The 13801-nt window shown below is 39.0% G+C and overlaps 1 protein-coding gene across 2 annotated transcripts in view; it reads left to right on the top strand.

Annotated features, from left to right (window-relative positions):
* Positions 1-2583: 2583 nt before the first annotated feature.
* Positions 2584-13801, top strand: part of NDUFV2 (NADH:ubiquinone oxidoreductase core subunit V2) — a 37399-nt gene continuing 26181 nt past the window's right edge. The window contains exons 1-2 of one of the 2 annotated variants that reach the window (XM_027575397.1): positions 2830-2962; positions 9909-9982. Coding sequence is in view for 1 of the 2 variants with exons in the window: in XM_027575398.1 (XP_027431199.1) it covers positions 2909-2962 (54 nt within the window). In the remaining variant the exon portion in view is untranslated. Of the gene's footprint in view, positions 2963-9908; positions 9983-13801 lie in introns of both variants that reach the window. The other variant, XM_027575398.1, reaches the window with a different exon arrangement.

Below are 13801 nucleotides of genomic sequence, written 5' to 3'. Positions count from 1 at the left end.
TCTTTTGGATTGGTGAACGAAGTGGTATTACACTTACTGCCATTGAATGACTGTTGAAAGCATTTACTTTCGGTATCATCTTCGAGGGAGTGTTAACAGACTAGACTCTCCTTTAGCCCTGATCCTTACTTTTTTTTTTTTAAAGATTTTATTTATTTGACAGAGCACAAGCAGAAGGAGAGAGAGGGAGAAGCAGGCTCCCTGCTGAGCAAGGAGCCCGATGTGGGACTCGATCGCAGGACCCTGGGATCATGACCTGGGCCAAAGGCAGCCACTTAACCGACTGAGCCACCCAGGCGTCCCTGATCCTTACTTTTTGAACATTACTCTTTGCACTCTTTGGTTTTGCTCCTAGGTAACAGAAATTAGGGACACCTGCTTAGTCCTTGCTTGGACTATTAGAAACCAATGAGATATACACCTACTCCATGGACTGTGAATCCACAAGAGGCTATCCTACTACAGAGGACTCCCAAGCTCGATCCCAGGACACTGGGATCATGACCTGAGCTGAAGACAGACACTTGCCTGACTGAGTCACCCAGGTGCCCCTATGCTCAGTACTTTTAAAAAGAACTTTACAGGCATTAACTCATTTTATTCCCATAATAAAGCAATGGGTAGGGTACTATTACTAGACAGAAGCCCAGAGAGACAAACTTGCCTAAAGTCACACAGCTACAAAGCAGTAGATATAGGATCTGAACCAGTAGTCTCATTCTAGAGCCTGTTCTCCTGGCCACCATGACAGGTATGGCACTGAGATAAAGAAGTCAGCTGGAGGAAGACCTGAGACCCCTGAAAGGTAAGAGTTCTTTTTCTTCCTGGGGAATGTTGTAATCTGCATATGATACTTGGAATTGTTGCGGCCATCTTGTGACCATAACAGAAGTTACAGCTCAGTATGGTGGAGTAGAAAGATGGAAGGCTCTCAAGTTTTTAAGGACATTCTAGAGTAACTGAGTTATTTAATCTTGGAACTGCTCTACCTTTGGAACTCTTTTCATGTGATATAATGAACTCAAAACTGTTTAATTTCCTTCCATTTGCTTTCCTGTTACTTGTATGGAAAAGCACTCTCACTGATACACATGTATCTAAGCATAATCCAACCAGAGACATACAACTCTTTCAGAGAGTCCACATACTTGCACCATGTGTAAGATTTTCATTCAGTTAGCAAGTATTGAATGTCTTCCATATGCCGGGTACAGTTCAAATTGTTGAATCAAACAAGTTGGGAAGGGCTGGATTCTACACCTATGGGAAAATAATAATCTGGTGGTAAATGTGGTAATGAAAGTGGAGGCAGGCATATATAAGGAAGGTATCATGAGAACTAATCTAGACCAAGAGGTCAGAGAAGGCCATGATAGAAATCAAGTGAATGCACATGTACCAGATTCAAAGAATCCATGCCATATCAGTATCATCCATTTGTATTTAATTTGTAATATATTTTGGTTTTAGTTGTATAAGACACAGTGTTATGTGTATAATAGTGTTGGGTGTATATATATTTAGGTGACTTTATAATACAATAATTATTTATTTTTAAAAGCAAATTCCTGATTTTTTTTTAAAAGTTTATTTTTTTTAGTTATTTCTACACCCAACGTGGGGCTTCGAACTCATGTCCCTGAGATCAAGAGTCACATGCTCCTCTGATTGAGCCAGCCAGGCGCCCCTATAATACAATAATTTAAATCAGCATGGAGGCCCAGAATATTTTTCCCTTTCAAATGTAAATACTGAAACCAATTTAGGAGAAGCAGACTAATATAAAAGATAAGCAAAGAAATGGAAACGGAAGCATTTGGTGTCTATTTGTAGCTCATTAGCTGGGAGCCTTCTTGTGACTTGAATTTCATAATTTGTAAAATATGATTCATAAGTGGTTGCAATGGAAAACTTTAGAGTTCTTAAATTAATGAAGAATAAAAATTTAAAATTCCTATACTGCTTTGAAAGTTCCAGAGATCATTCATAAGTTTAGCAAAGAAAATGGGCAAAACGAAGGGGTGGTACAGGACATGACACACAAGAAAAGAAGGCAGTGAAGGGGAAAATCAAGAGGCAGTAAAGTGCTTGGTAAACTCTACACAGCAGGAAACAGCACTGTGCATATTATGGCTGTTACTGAGTAAATACTTGCTGGAATTTCCAGAGATGACCAAACAAACATCAAGAAGGAAGTGGCTTTTTTGTTTTGTTTTATTATGGAAAATTTCTAACATGTACAAAAGTACTGAGAACAGTCATGAGAACTACCGCATCTTCAGTCATTACTCATAGCCAATCTTGTTTCATTTATATCTTCATTATTCTGAAGCAAATTCCAGATATATTATTTCACCCCTAAATATGTCAGCATACATATCTAAAGAAAAAGTCTGGGAAACAAGGCATTTAGTGTCCACCCCACTCGGCGGCAGTCTTCTGCATCTTCAAGTCTATAACTTGTAAAATATGATTTACAAGGAGTTACAACGGAATCTTTTTTTTAAGTAACCACGATAAAAAAAAAAGTAGGTGGTTAAATCCCCAAAAGGCTCTCTAGGATGGAAGCTCACCCCATAAATCCAGATCGGCGTTACATTCCCTAGAAGCCCAACGCAAAGCTCACGGTCGCTTCCTTTCAAGGTTGAGACCCCAGCCACAGCCGGTGGGACCCAGCCTTTTATGGACCTGGCTGGTCTTCGCCCCGCCCCTTCCTGGGGAAGTCTCCGCCCACTGGGCCCCAGTAGCCCCCTCGAGCCTCCGCGCGCCCCCGCCGCCTCGTCCTAGGGAGGGGCGCGCCGCCCTGGACTCCATAGGCCTGGGCTCGGGAGCGCGCACGCCGTGCGTCCCAGGCTCGCTCGGGATTCTCGCCCCTTGCCGCAGGGAAAGGCCAACGGTTTGGTCCGCCATGTTCTTCTCCGCGGCGCTCCGGGCCAAGGCGGCTGGTCTCACGGCCCTGTGGGTAAGGAGGTTCGGAATGAGCCCAGGCACTGCCTCCGCCCTTTTCTCTTTCTCGATGTCTCCTTTTGTGGTGGGCACACGAGAGCGCTTGGCTCTGGACGGCCTGCAGGCGGCGGCAAGGACACTGCGGCCTTCGCCCTTTCCCAGCCAGGCAGGCCGCCACAGCTCCACTGCGAACGAGGAGCTCCGAGGGAGGGTCGCAGTCGTAGCTGCGGCGGGTGCGTGGCCTCCCCCACAGAACTGGGAAGTTTACGCCTAATGTGGTCAAGGAGAGGAAGAAGGAGGGGCCGCCCGGTGGTCTGTTGCTCTTTCGCCCCGTCGCGGAACAGGGGCCGGGCCTACGTCGGCCAGATAGGTTTCTAAGACCCCCCGCCCACAAAGGAGGCACCTTGCCTATCAAGCCTGATGACCTTCTTGCTGTCAGGTTGCAGCGCACTGGAGAGGACTCTGAAATTGTAGGCTCTGGCTTGCGTGTTGAAAGCGTAGAGAGCGTTTCCTTAGGCGGAGAGGTGTTTGATATAGTGAAGAGCGTATTTTGCATATCGGAAAAGTTCGGTAAATAATCGTATCGTACTATGTGAAAGAACACCACCACAAATACTGCACCCAGAAGGATTTTAAGAGCATGAATGGGCTTCTGAGTTTCAAGTACATAAACTTATTGTAGGCAAGGAAATTGAGTCTCGGGTCGAAACACTCATTCAGGTTAACTTAGAAATGGTGACTCCAGGAATGACGATTTTTAACAGCATTTACTGGAAAGACGCTTTTTTTTTTTTCCTAGCAGTAAAATAGAAAGGTTGAGTCAGTTCTTAGCAGAAGACAGGGAAATAGTGCATAGTAGTATAGCATACTTCAGGGCTTTAGAGTTAGACCTGAGTATGTTTGGTGGTTTCCCTGCGTTTTCTAGCTTTGTGACACTGGGCTGTGATGTCTCTCACTTAGTTTTCTTGGTCATAAAATGGGAGGGATATTCCAATTTGCAGAGTTTAGACTTTCAGTAAACATTTGAGGTCCTGCACTGCTGGTGGATAATAATGATAGGTAACATTTGGTGAATACTTCCAGGTGCCAAGCACACGTTGTTAAATGTTTACATTCTAAATCTCATTTGTGAGGTTGGTACTGTTATTTCCCCATATTACAGATAAACAGATTTAGACAATCCCTGTTCTTGTGCAGTCGATAGTTTCATGTAAGAGAAACTTTGAAGTAAATATCATACAGTGTAAGAGTACAGTGTTAAGAGATATGAATAAGGTCAGTTTGGTTTGAAAGTGGTGTAAGATTTTTCCTGGAGGCGATACTAACAAATTGGTGACAAGGCCACATATATTAGGGAGAGAATATGATAGGTAGAAAGGACAACATAAGAAAAGTCTGTTGATAGTTGGCAGGGAAAAGCTTGGTGCATATAAGAAGTCTCAAGCAGTGTTGCTGGACTCCATTGTTGGAAGTAAGGTGAATCCAGAGATGAAATAAGAGGTGGGCAGGGCCCGGATGTCGGAGCTCCTTGCATGCCATGCCAAAGAATTTGGCTTTATCTTAGAGGCAGTGCTGAGCCATGAAGGATTTTAAAGGAGCAGAGAGACAAGGTCAGGTTTCTCTGTATTGGGTAGATGGCTGGATGGGAGTGAGGGAATATGTTTGATCAGAGCCAGAGGCAGAGAGACTAAATAGGTAAGAGACTCTTGCAGAACCCCAGGTGAGAGGTGATGAGGATCAGACCTTGTCTACTAGTAGAAAAGATAGAAATAAGAGTACAGATAGATTTTAACTTCTTCAGTTTTTGAGGCAAAGGGTTATTAGAGGTATACATTGAAAAGCAGTTTAAACAATAGAAAAGAACATATTCAGGTAGTGGAAGAAAATTTCAATCAAGTCTTATGTTAGTTTCTGCAGCTGTTTTTTTCTTTGTACCAATATTACCTGAATCATATGTAGTATGAACCCCAGAAATACTTGTTGAATTGATGAATAAGTCTAAGTTTTTGTTGTTTTTCATTTTTTTTCTAGTTTTATTGAGCAATAATTGACAAATCTCGGAAGTTTAAGGTGTACAGCATGATGGTTTGATTGTAGGAAAAACATAATATTAGGAACAGCAAACAGAATAAGCTCAAAAGATAAAAATTACCCATAGTCTCATCAGCCTGGAAATGACCAAAATGTTAACATTTTTGTGTCTGCAATTAACAGGCCTGATGGGATTTTTTTTTTTTTTTGGTAAAATTGGATGATATTGTTCACATTGTTTTGTAGGCTGTTTTTTCTCACAAAACATTTTTGATCCACTTTCCTTACCAGTAAACATTACTGTCATTTTTAATGCTGTGTGGCATTCCATTGTGAGGATGTTTTTTATAACTTACATAACCAGGCCCTTCTAATCTTTTTTTAAAATAGAATACCAGAATGACCTAGGAAAAATCAGGAAAAGTGTAAGAGGTCCTACTAATAAAGTTCCTTTGCTAAAAGAGAAACCATTAAGGAAACCATTTACATTTTCAAAGAAATTGCTTATTTTGTTATAATTTCTGTTGTATTAGCTAACTGCCAATTTCTTTAGCTACAGACTTCAGTTTATCATTGCTTTAAAAATACCCATAACTTAGTTCTGTCTAGAAGTGCCTACAAGACAATAGTTGCGTGACCTTGAACCATATTTCTTAATTTCTTAAGTCTTATTTTTTTTCCTGTAAAGTACAGTAATACCTTAGTTAGTGATTATCAAGAATTGCCTAAAAAGTGAATTATGGAGCAGTAGATACACAGAATAGGCTTATTCTCTTCTTCAGTAATTTCCCATGGCTCTCTGTAATGTTGACATCATTTTGCAGCTCATCAGTGCCTCATTCCCAAGCCACTGCTTAGTTCAGTCGGAGTGAGGGAGTTGTGGTGTTTTTAAACATTGTATTTTAAGCTTTAGAGTTTTGGTTCTTTTTTATAGTTTCTATTTGATTTTTTTCGTTTACTGAAGATACATTTTTTTATGTCCTTAAGCATGGGTTCAGCAGTTTTGAAATTGTTGCGTGGTTGATTGTCTTTTTTTTCTGGAAAATGGGCTGTTTTGTTGTTTTATGTTGAGTAATTTTGGATTTTATCCTGGACATTGTGAACGATATGTCATAGAAACTCTAGATTTTGTTAATTCCTCCGTTAGTGTTTTTGTTGTGGCAGGCTGTTAACTCAATTGAACTTGAACTATAATCCAACTCCCTTTTGGGCAGCAGCTCAAATATTGGTTCAGTTCTTTTAGCTGGGCTGCTTGGAGTTGGCCCCATGTGTATGCATGGTTTGGGGTCAGGCACAGAACTTGGGGCTTCCCTCTGGCTTTTCCTTTTCTTGGATTTCCCACTTTCCCATCATGCCTGTGGTTGTCCCAGACTGTCCTGTGGTTCTTCAAGCCATTAAGGCTACAGGTTTTCTCTTAGAGTTTTAGCTGCCCAGCGCAGGATTGACAGCGGTCTGCCTTCAGGCTAAAATATGTAAAGTGTAAAGCAAAAAAACTTTCATTGGCTTCATCTTAAGTATAGACGCCCCTTCTGTGTCTGTCTGCATTTCGTTGTTCTCCAATGCCTTTGGAAAGTGTTTTGGGTTTTTTATTTTTAAAAAATAGTTTGTCCAGAGTTTATAGTTGTTAGTGGTTTGGCCTGATAATATCTACTCAGCTACTCTACAAGTGGAACCTCCTGTGGTGGCATTTTTCTTTCTAAATTTTAAGTTCTGTAGAATGAAATGTTTTCCCATTCCATTAGAGGTTCTTAAACCTGATTTTGCAGTGTCCCAGGGTATCTCCATTTTGGCTCAAGGACTCTAAAGGAGTTCTTTTTTTTTTTTTTTAAGCATTTATTTTACTTTTCTATTGTTGCTCTAATATATTACCACAAACTTGGTGACATAACATAACAGATTTATTATCTTGTGATTCTGTAGGTTAAAAGTTTGACATGGGTCTCACTGGGCTAAAATCAAGGTGTTGGCAGAGCTACTGGAATACTGTAGGGGACAATCTGTTTTCTTGGCTCTTCCAGCTTCTAGAAAAAGCTGCCCTTATATGTTGGCTCATGGCCCCTTTCTTCCATCTTCATAGCCAGCAAGGGCAGGTTAAGCTCTCACATCACTGACTCTGTTTCCATCATTTGTGACATATCCTTTCTTTTGCTCCCTCTTCCACATTTAAAGGGCTCTCTGATTGCCTTGAACCCACCCTGGTAAGTCAGAATAGGAATCTCCCTATTTTAAGGTCAGCTGATTAGCAATCTTAATTCCATCTGCAGCCATAGTTCTCTTTTGCTATGCATATTAATATATTTACAGTTTCCCAGGATTAGGAAGTGGGTATTTTTTGGGCATCATTACTCCACCTGCCATGGCCTTAAATACTTAAGGGGAAAGAGAAAATGTACAAATTTTTTATTCAGTGAGGTTCAGCAGGCCACTGTTGCACATTACAAATTCAGATCTTTGTATTGGACATGTGAACTCAGTCTGCATTTCAAAGATATGAATAGCTGAATTTCCCTTCTCTTTGGCCACTGTTTAATATCAGCCCAGTACTTTGGGTAATAAATTATAGATTCATTGACCATGTCAGTTTGGTTTTCTATTGAGAAACGTTGACTTACCCACCACTTTCAGGTCAGGAAACATAGTTGTAGGAAATTATTTTCATTCAACAAGCACTAAAGACAACATGTTTAAACACCTTTTTTTTTTTTGCCTTGTTCTTAGAGAGGGAAAGTGCTTTATATGTGGGATACTTTCCTGGGTGTTATCCCATTTTGTAGGTGAGACAGCTGAAGATTCCCAGACAAATATGCCCAAAATTACACAGTAGTAAGAGCCTGAACTGGCTTTGTTTGCAAGTCCCATTGGTTTGTTTTTTTCTTTTAAGTGCTTTTCTAAGTTCAAGTTTACTGAGGAAAATTGGTATATATGGTGAAGATTTAAACTTAATAGGTGCTGTAATAGTAGAAGGGTTTGTCATTGTGAACAGACTAGAGAAGTGATTTCACTGTACTTAAGGAAGGGAGCAGAGGGGAGGAGAGGAGGAGGTTAACTTCTGCATGATGGATACAGTTTTGTTCCTAAGGGACTATCATGATAGTACCATGAAAAAATTACAGTTTGAAAAACACAGGTAATGTCATGCTCTGTTCAGGTGGCTACATTTATAGCAATATGTAGTACATATCCTCAATATTTTGAAGTATGGAGAAGGAGGTTCCTCATTATCACTGACTAAATACTTCTTAATATTCTTTAGTACTTGCAAAGATTCTGGGTTGGAAAAGATCGCCTAGCATTTCTTGTTCTTGGCATCATTACATTTTGAAGACCAGTTGTAAAATCCATCACCTGCATGCTAGGGTATAGATACCATATAGCCTAAAGCAGTAATTCCCAAACTGGATCACAAGAATGACCAATGATGCTTTAAAAATACACATACAGAACTCCTCCTGGTCATAAGCTTATTAAATTTTAAGTAATATATGTTTATTTTGAGTATTAGTCCTTAGGGCGAGAAAATAAAATAGTTTACATTTATACAGCATTTGCTCATGTTTGTTTGATTTTCAAGTTAAACCCCCTCAAAAAACGTGCTTAAGTTTTACCAGTTAATTCTTTAAGTTAAAAGCTCTTAAAATCACTTAAACTTGAACATGAATGTTTGCTCTTAAAATTAACTTGTAATTATTTAGGGTCTCATCTGTTTTTGTGATTATTGAGGCGTATTGCCTTCATTTTAGGGGCATAAGAAGAAAAGAAAATTAGGAGACTGGAGTGTTACTATTTAAAGTTCCAATAATAATAATAATGATAGTTGGCCAGTACATGAGTACTATGCTTTGATTTTATAGGTGAGCAAACCTAGGTACAGAGAGGTAGAGTAACTTGCCCAAGGTTACAGTACTATAATTGGTGAAGATGAGACTGAACCTAGGTCTACTGACTGAAATGATGTTTGGATGTTTCATTTCTATGAAGTATTCCTATCCTTAGAACAAAAACCTGGCTTTTGGTGTAACTTTTTTGGCCAGATTTTGCTTGTTAATTCTCTTACAGTGCTAGAAAAATCACTTAGATTTCTTTAATCTGAATTAACATTTTTAGTTAAATTATTGTTGGAACTTTATTTGGAAGACATTTGTAAGAGCCCTCCCATGTATATTTGAAAATATAACAAAACTTAATTTTAGTGGCAAAGTGAAGGTTAAGGTTCATGTCAGGCAAACCTATGTTTGGCTTTTCATTTATTTAACACTGTGATCTAGGGAAATTTTTTTCCTTTGTTCTTTGAGCCTTCGTTTCCACATCTCTAAAACAGGATGATAATAATACCTATATGGTAGGGTTGCTGGGAGGAGTAAATGAGTTATAGTATTTATAAAGTTTGTAGCACAGTATCTGATGGAGAGTAAGCACTTGTATTTATTATCACTATCCTTGAAATAGGTATCACAGTTTTTATTTGTGCAGCCATCATCTACTTTATTAAACTAGAATGTACTGAAAACTTTTATTTAAAATGTAGAAATACCAACTTTGAGTGTATCATATCCAAAGACTCTTGGAGCTTTTTGTGTTCTCTGCATGTCTTTGCTCTAGAAAGCTGAAAGAAATGGCTTTTGCTTGAGCTGGCAGTGGGGGAGGCTGTAGGTAATAGGCGAGTAGGTAATTGGTGAACAATGGCAAGAAAGTACAGAGGGAGCCAGTATCACTTTCCCTTTACCTGATGTTTCACATGTGAGTTGTGACCTCCCTGCAGGTGCACACATATATTATGGATTTAATTAGTAAATGTTTGGGGGTAGTGTGAGAGGTATATTCCTTGCCTGAATTAGTTGCTAATAAAGGAAAACACCGATTTTCAGTTGCTTGACCTAGGTCCTGTTTTTCTGACTAATTAGGTTACTGATTCTGTCAGTTTTGTTTTGCAGCTTCCTTATCCTTTATGAAGTTCCTCTGGCTGGATGTGGCCTTTCATAGTGCAAATAACTGATAGAACTGAAAGGTGAGCAGAGTGGATACTGTTAATGTTTGAGCAACAGAAGAAACTAAGAAAACAAATGTAGGGCCCATGAAAGATTCTGTTCTTGGGGAGTGGGTGGAAGAATATAAAATTTAATTTTTTTTCATTTCGAGCTAGTAGTATTGGTAATGCAAATGATGATTAAAAAGAGAAGGGCTAATAGAGCAGATGACTTAGAGCCAAAAGGCCTGGGCTCAGACTTCATCTCAGTCACTAATTGTGTGGTATAGGGCAGGTTACTGTCTCTGAGCCTAAATTTCTTTAAAAGTAAAATGGAAATAATAATAACTAACCATAGATTTTTGAGGAGTCAGTGGAAAAAAGGTATCTTGAAGTACTTAACACAGAACGATTCAAGTTGAATTTAAAGAAAACACTGCCATTATTTGCCCGTTGTAAATCTCTGTTCCTTCTGAAACACTCTGAAAAAAGAATAAGCTGGAATTGAAGTCCACTGTTAATTCTGTGCTATATGTCAAACTATTCTTGTCTATTTAAAAAAAGTTACTTGAATTTTCATTGGCGTTCACTGAATTCAATAGATACTTTAGAGTCTAGTGAGAAACTAGACTCTAGTCTGGTGAAAAGAGTGTACTTTAAGGGGGAAAAACTGCTTACTCTTAAAATCAGTCCAGTCCAGCTAAGTTGTTTATTTCCAGTTCCAGCACCAATAATTGGTCCTGGAATGCCTCTTCATTCCAAGGTGAAACTAAATTCAAATGGCTTATTAAGTAGTGTAAAGATGTTAATTCAGACTTTTTATATCTTAATTTATTCCTTTATTGCAAGTGTCTGATGTGGATGTTATAATGAATGTAAAATAGTTCGTGAAGCTCTTAAAGATGTCAAAAAACAAGGCAGCTTTGAAAATGGCCATGTGCTAACTTGATAGGAATGAGTAACAGTTTATGCCAGTTGAGTAACAATGAGGGCTAATATTGATCAGTTTACCCTATTTTGCTTGTTCATTGTTTTATAAACAAATTATCTGAGCCTTTTTCCTACTGTTTTGAAGAAGTTCTGGCTTCAGACATTGAAATTTAAGTTGCTTAAACGCTATGCTAATGTATATATATTTAGGTTTTCTTTTTCTTTTTTCTTTTTTTTTTTTACAACCAACACATCTTTTATTTACTTGATTGAAAGTCTAATGGTACATATGAGGTTTAATCGAGTTGCTCTCCATTTTATTCACACTGACTCCACGGAGTTGTATTTTCAAGCGTGATTCCGCTCAACTGCTGCTCTTGCTGGGGCTTTGTTTTCTTTCAGGGTCAAGGTGGGTACTTTCATACAAAATCTTATTTTTAATTCCCTCTCTGGCAATTCTTTCCTGGATTCTTAGCTTTGCATAATTATACCTACAATGGAACCAGCATCCTAAAGTCACCAGGATAAATCCTCCTACTCCAATGTCACATGATCTTCTAATCCCACTAGTTAACAAAAAATGTCCAAGGCCAGCCACAACAGGTCCTAATGAACCATACAATATCGAATCCCGTGCACAGGGAATGTTTTCAACACTTAAAATTCCTAGGAGCTTAAAGGGCTGTGATAAGAAATTGCACTTGATTTGATTCTTTGTTGATACGACATGGCAGCTACACCTAGGCGGGGAGGGTAGGTGTGACGGGAAAAGCTGGAAATCCAGAGTTGGGTTTTTGTCTCTGCTCTGCCACTAACTGGGATCACTTGTAGGATATATGTATTTTTTTTAATCTCCGTGGCCCTCCATCTTCCCCTTGGCGGGCTCGCCAGGCTCCGGTGCGGTGGCCATAGCATCTGGTGGGTGCCTGCAGCCCTGCCCCGCCCCGCCTTAGGTTTTCTGTAGGAACAGAAGCGTGATATTTACTGTTGTTTTTTTTAATGTTAACAAACTGAGGGTTCTAGAGGGGAGGAGGGTAGGGGGATGGGTTAGCCTGGTGATGGGTATTAAGGAGGGCACATTCTGCATGGAGCACTGGGTGTTATGAACAAACAATGAATCATGGAACAGTACACCAAAACAAATGATGTAATATATGGTGATTAACATAACAATAAAAAAATTAAAAAAAAAGAATAAAGGTCTAAATGTTAGCAACAACAAAAAAACAGTAAATAGCTTGTTTTAAATAGAGGGCATATGTACATACTTCTGTCTGTAAATGGGAACATGTGAGCCAATGGAGGAGGCAGGTCTTTTCATTTCTAATCTGTCTCCCTATATATGGATGCATTCCAGGGTTTTCTTCATTAAACTGCTTGATTTCCTAGATCTACTCTATACTTCTAGAGCTCGCATTATCATCAAATAGTTCCATTCAGGTGGCTAATAATAAGCCCATAACCTTGTAAGCATTAGCCCTAAGATCCAGTGTGAGTTCTACCAGTAATTAGTTACATGATCTTGAGAAGTTTTCATAAGTCATTTAAATCTGGAAATAATACCCATCTTTCATGAAAGTTGTGAGAATTAAATAATGTGTAAAAAGCTTAGTGACTGACAGATAGTACTTCTATAATAATAGGTAATGATAGGTAAAACTAATATAGTACTTACTACATGCCAGGCAGCATATTAAGCACTTTACATAGATTATCTCTTTTAAAATCTTTACAACAGTCTTATGAAGTATATACTGTTGTTAGTACAATTTTATAGATGAGGAAAGTGGCTCTGGAGCTGGGCTTTTAACAACTCAGCTATATTGTCTTTCTGCAAATAGTATATTTATGGAATATTAAGTACCAGGGATAGATCCCAATTCCCAAGATGTTGAACTGTGGAAAATGTGGCTTTTAGAAATGATGAAATTGACCTGTTTGGTATTGGTCCCTTTCCACTGTCAGAAAGACAGTATTTCAACAATTAGTTTGGCGACATTAGGCAGGATGCTTTGGACTAGGGAAGAGTCAGCTAGAAAGCTATTAGAGTAATGCACAGGCCTGGAATAATGTCTGAAATGGAGTAGTGATAGAGAGGAAAAGGACTAAATATTCATTTTTAAAAACTGAAATGTTGGGGTACCTGGGTGGCTCAGTCAGTTAAGTGTCTGCCTTTGGCTCAGGTCATGATTCCAGAGTCCTGGGATCAAGCCCCACATTGGGCTCCCTGCTCAGCAGGGAGCCTGCTTCTCCCTCTCCCGCTCCCCCTACTTGTGTTCTCTCTCTGTGTCAAATAAATAAAATCTTAAAAAAAATTGAAATGTAATACATATACATGACAACTGAAACAGTATGCAAGGATATATATATTATAGTAAGTATAAAATATACATTAAAGAATGGGGTACAAGGATATATATATATTATGGTGAATATATTAAATGTATTGCATATATTAAAGAATAAATTTCCTTCCCACTCCACATCTTGATCCCCTTCTTCAGAGACAGCCACTGTTACTGGTTTCTTGTAATACCTCTATATTCTGTATTTTATAACATTTTCTATATTTTGAAAAATTAGTGGGACATGCAGACTGGTGTATTTGTAGATTTTTATCTTCTTGTCAAGAACTGTGAAGGCTCTGAGATTTTACCCTACTTCCCAGCCAACAAGTTAAACTGCTTGAGTCTAGTAGATGCTGACTGAGACTCCTGGGTTAGAGACAGAGGACTTTATTACTCAGGCCATGCAGGGTAGCATAAACTTCGTGTTCATATTGGTTCTCCTTCACCCTCACATCCCATGGGAGTGACATGGAGCAACCTCGGTGAATGCTGTGCATCGTAACTGAGGAACCCAACCCCAGCTGCAAGAGAACTTGCCCAGTGTTGGCCTGAGAGGGAGATATCCTCTACAAAAATCCTTGAA

This window comes from Zalophus californianus, chromosome 14 (genome assembly GCF_009762305.2).
Source record: "Zalophus californianus isolate mZalCal1 chromosome 14, mZalCal1.pri.v2, whole genome shotgun sequence".
In the NCBI taxonomy this organism is placed as follows: Eukaryota; Metazoa; Chordata; class Mammalia; order Carnivora; family Otariidae; genus Zalophus; species Zalophus californianus.
The sequence above is the reverse complement of the archived record's forward strand: the minus strand, read 5'-3'. Positions and strand labels throughout refer to the sequence as shown.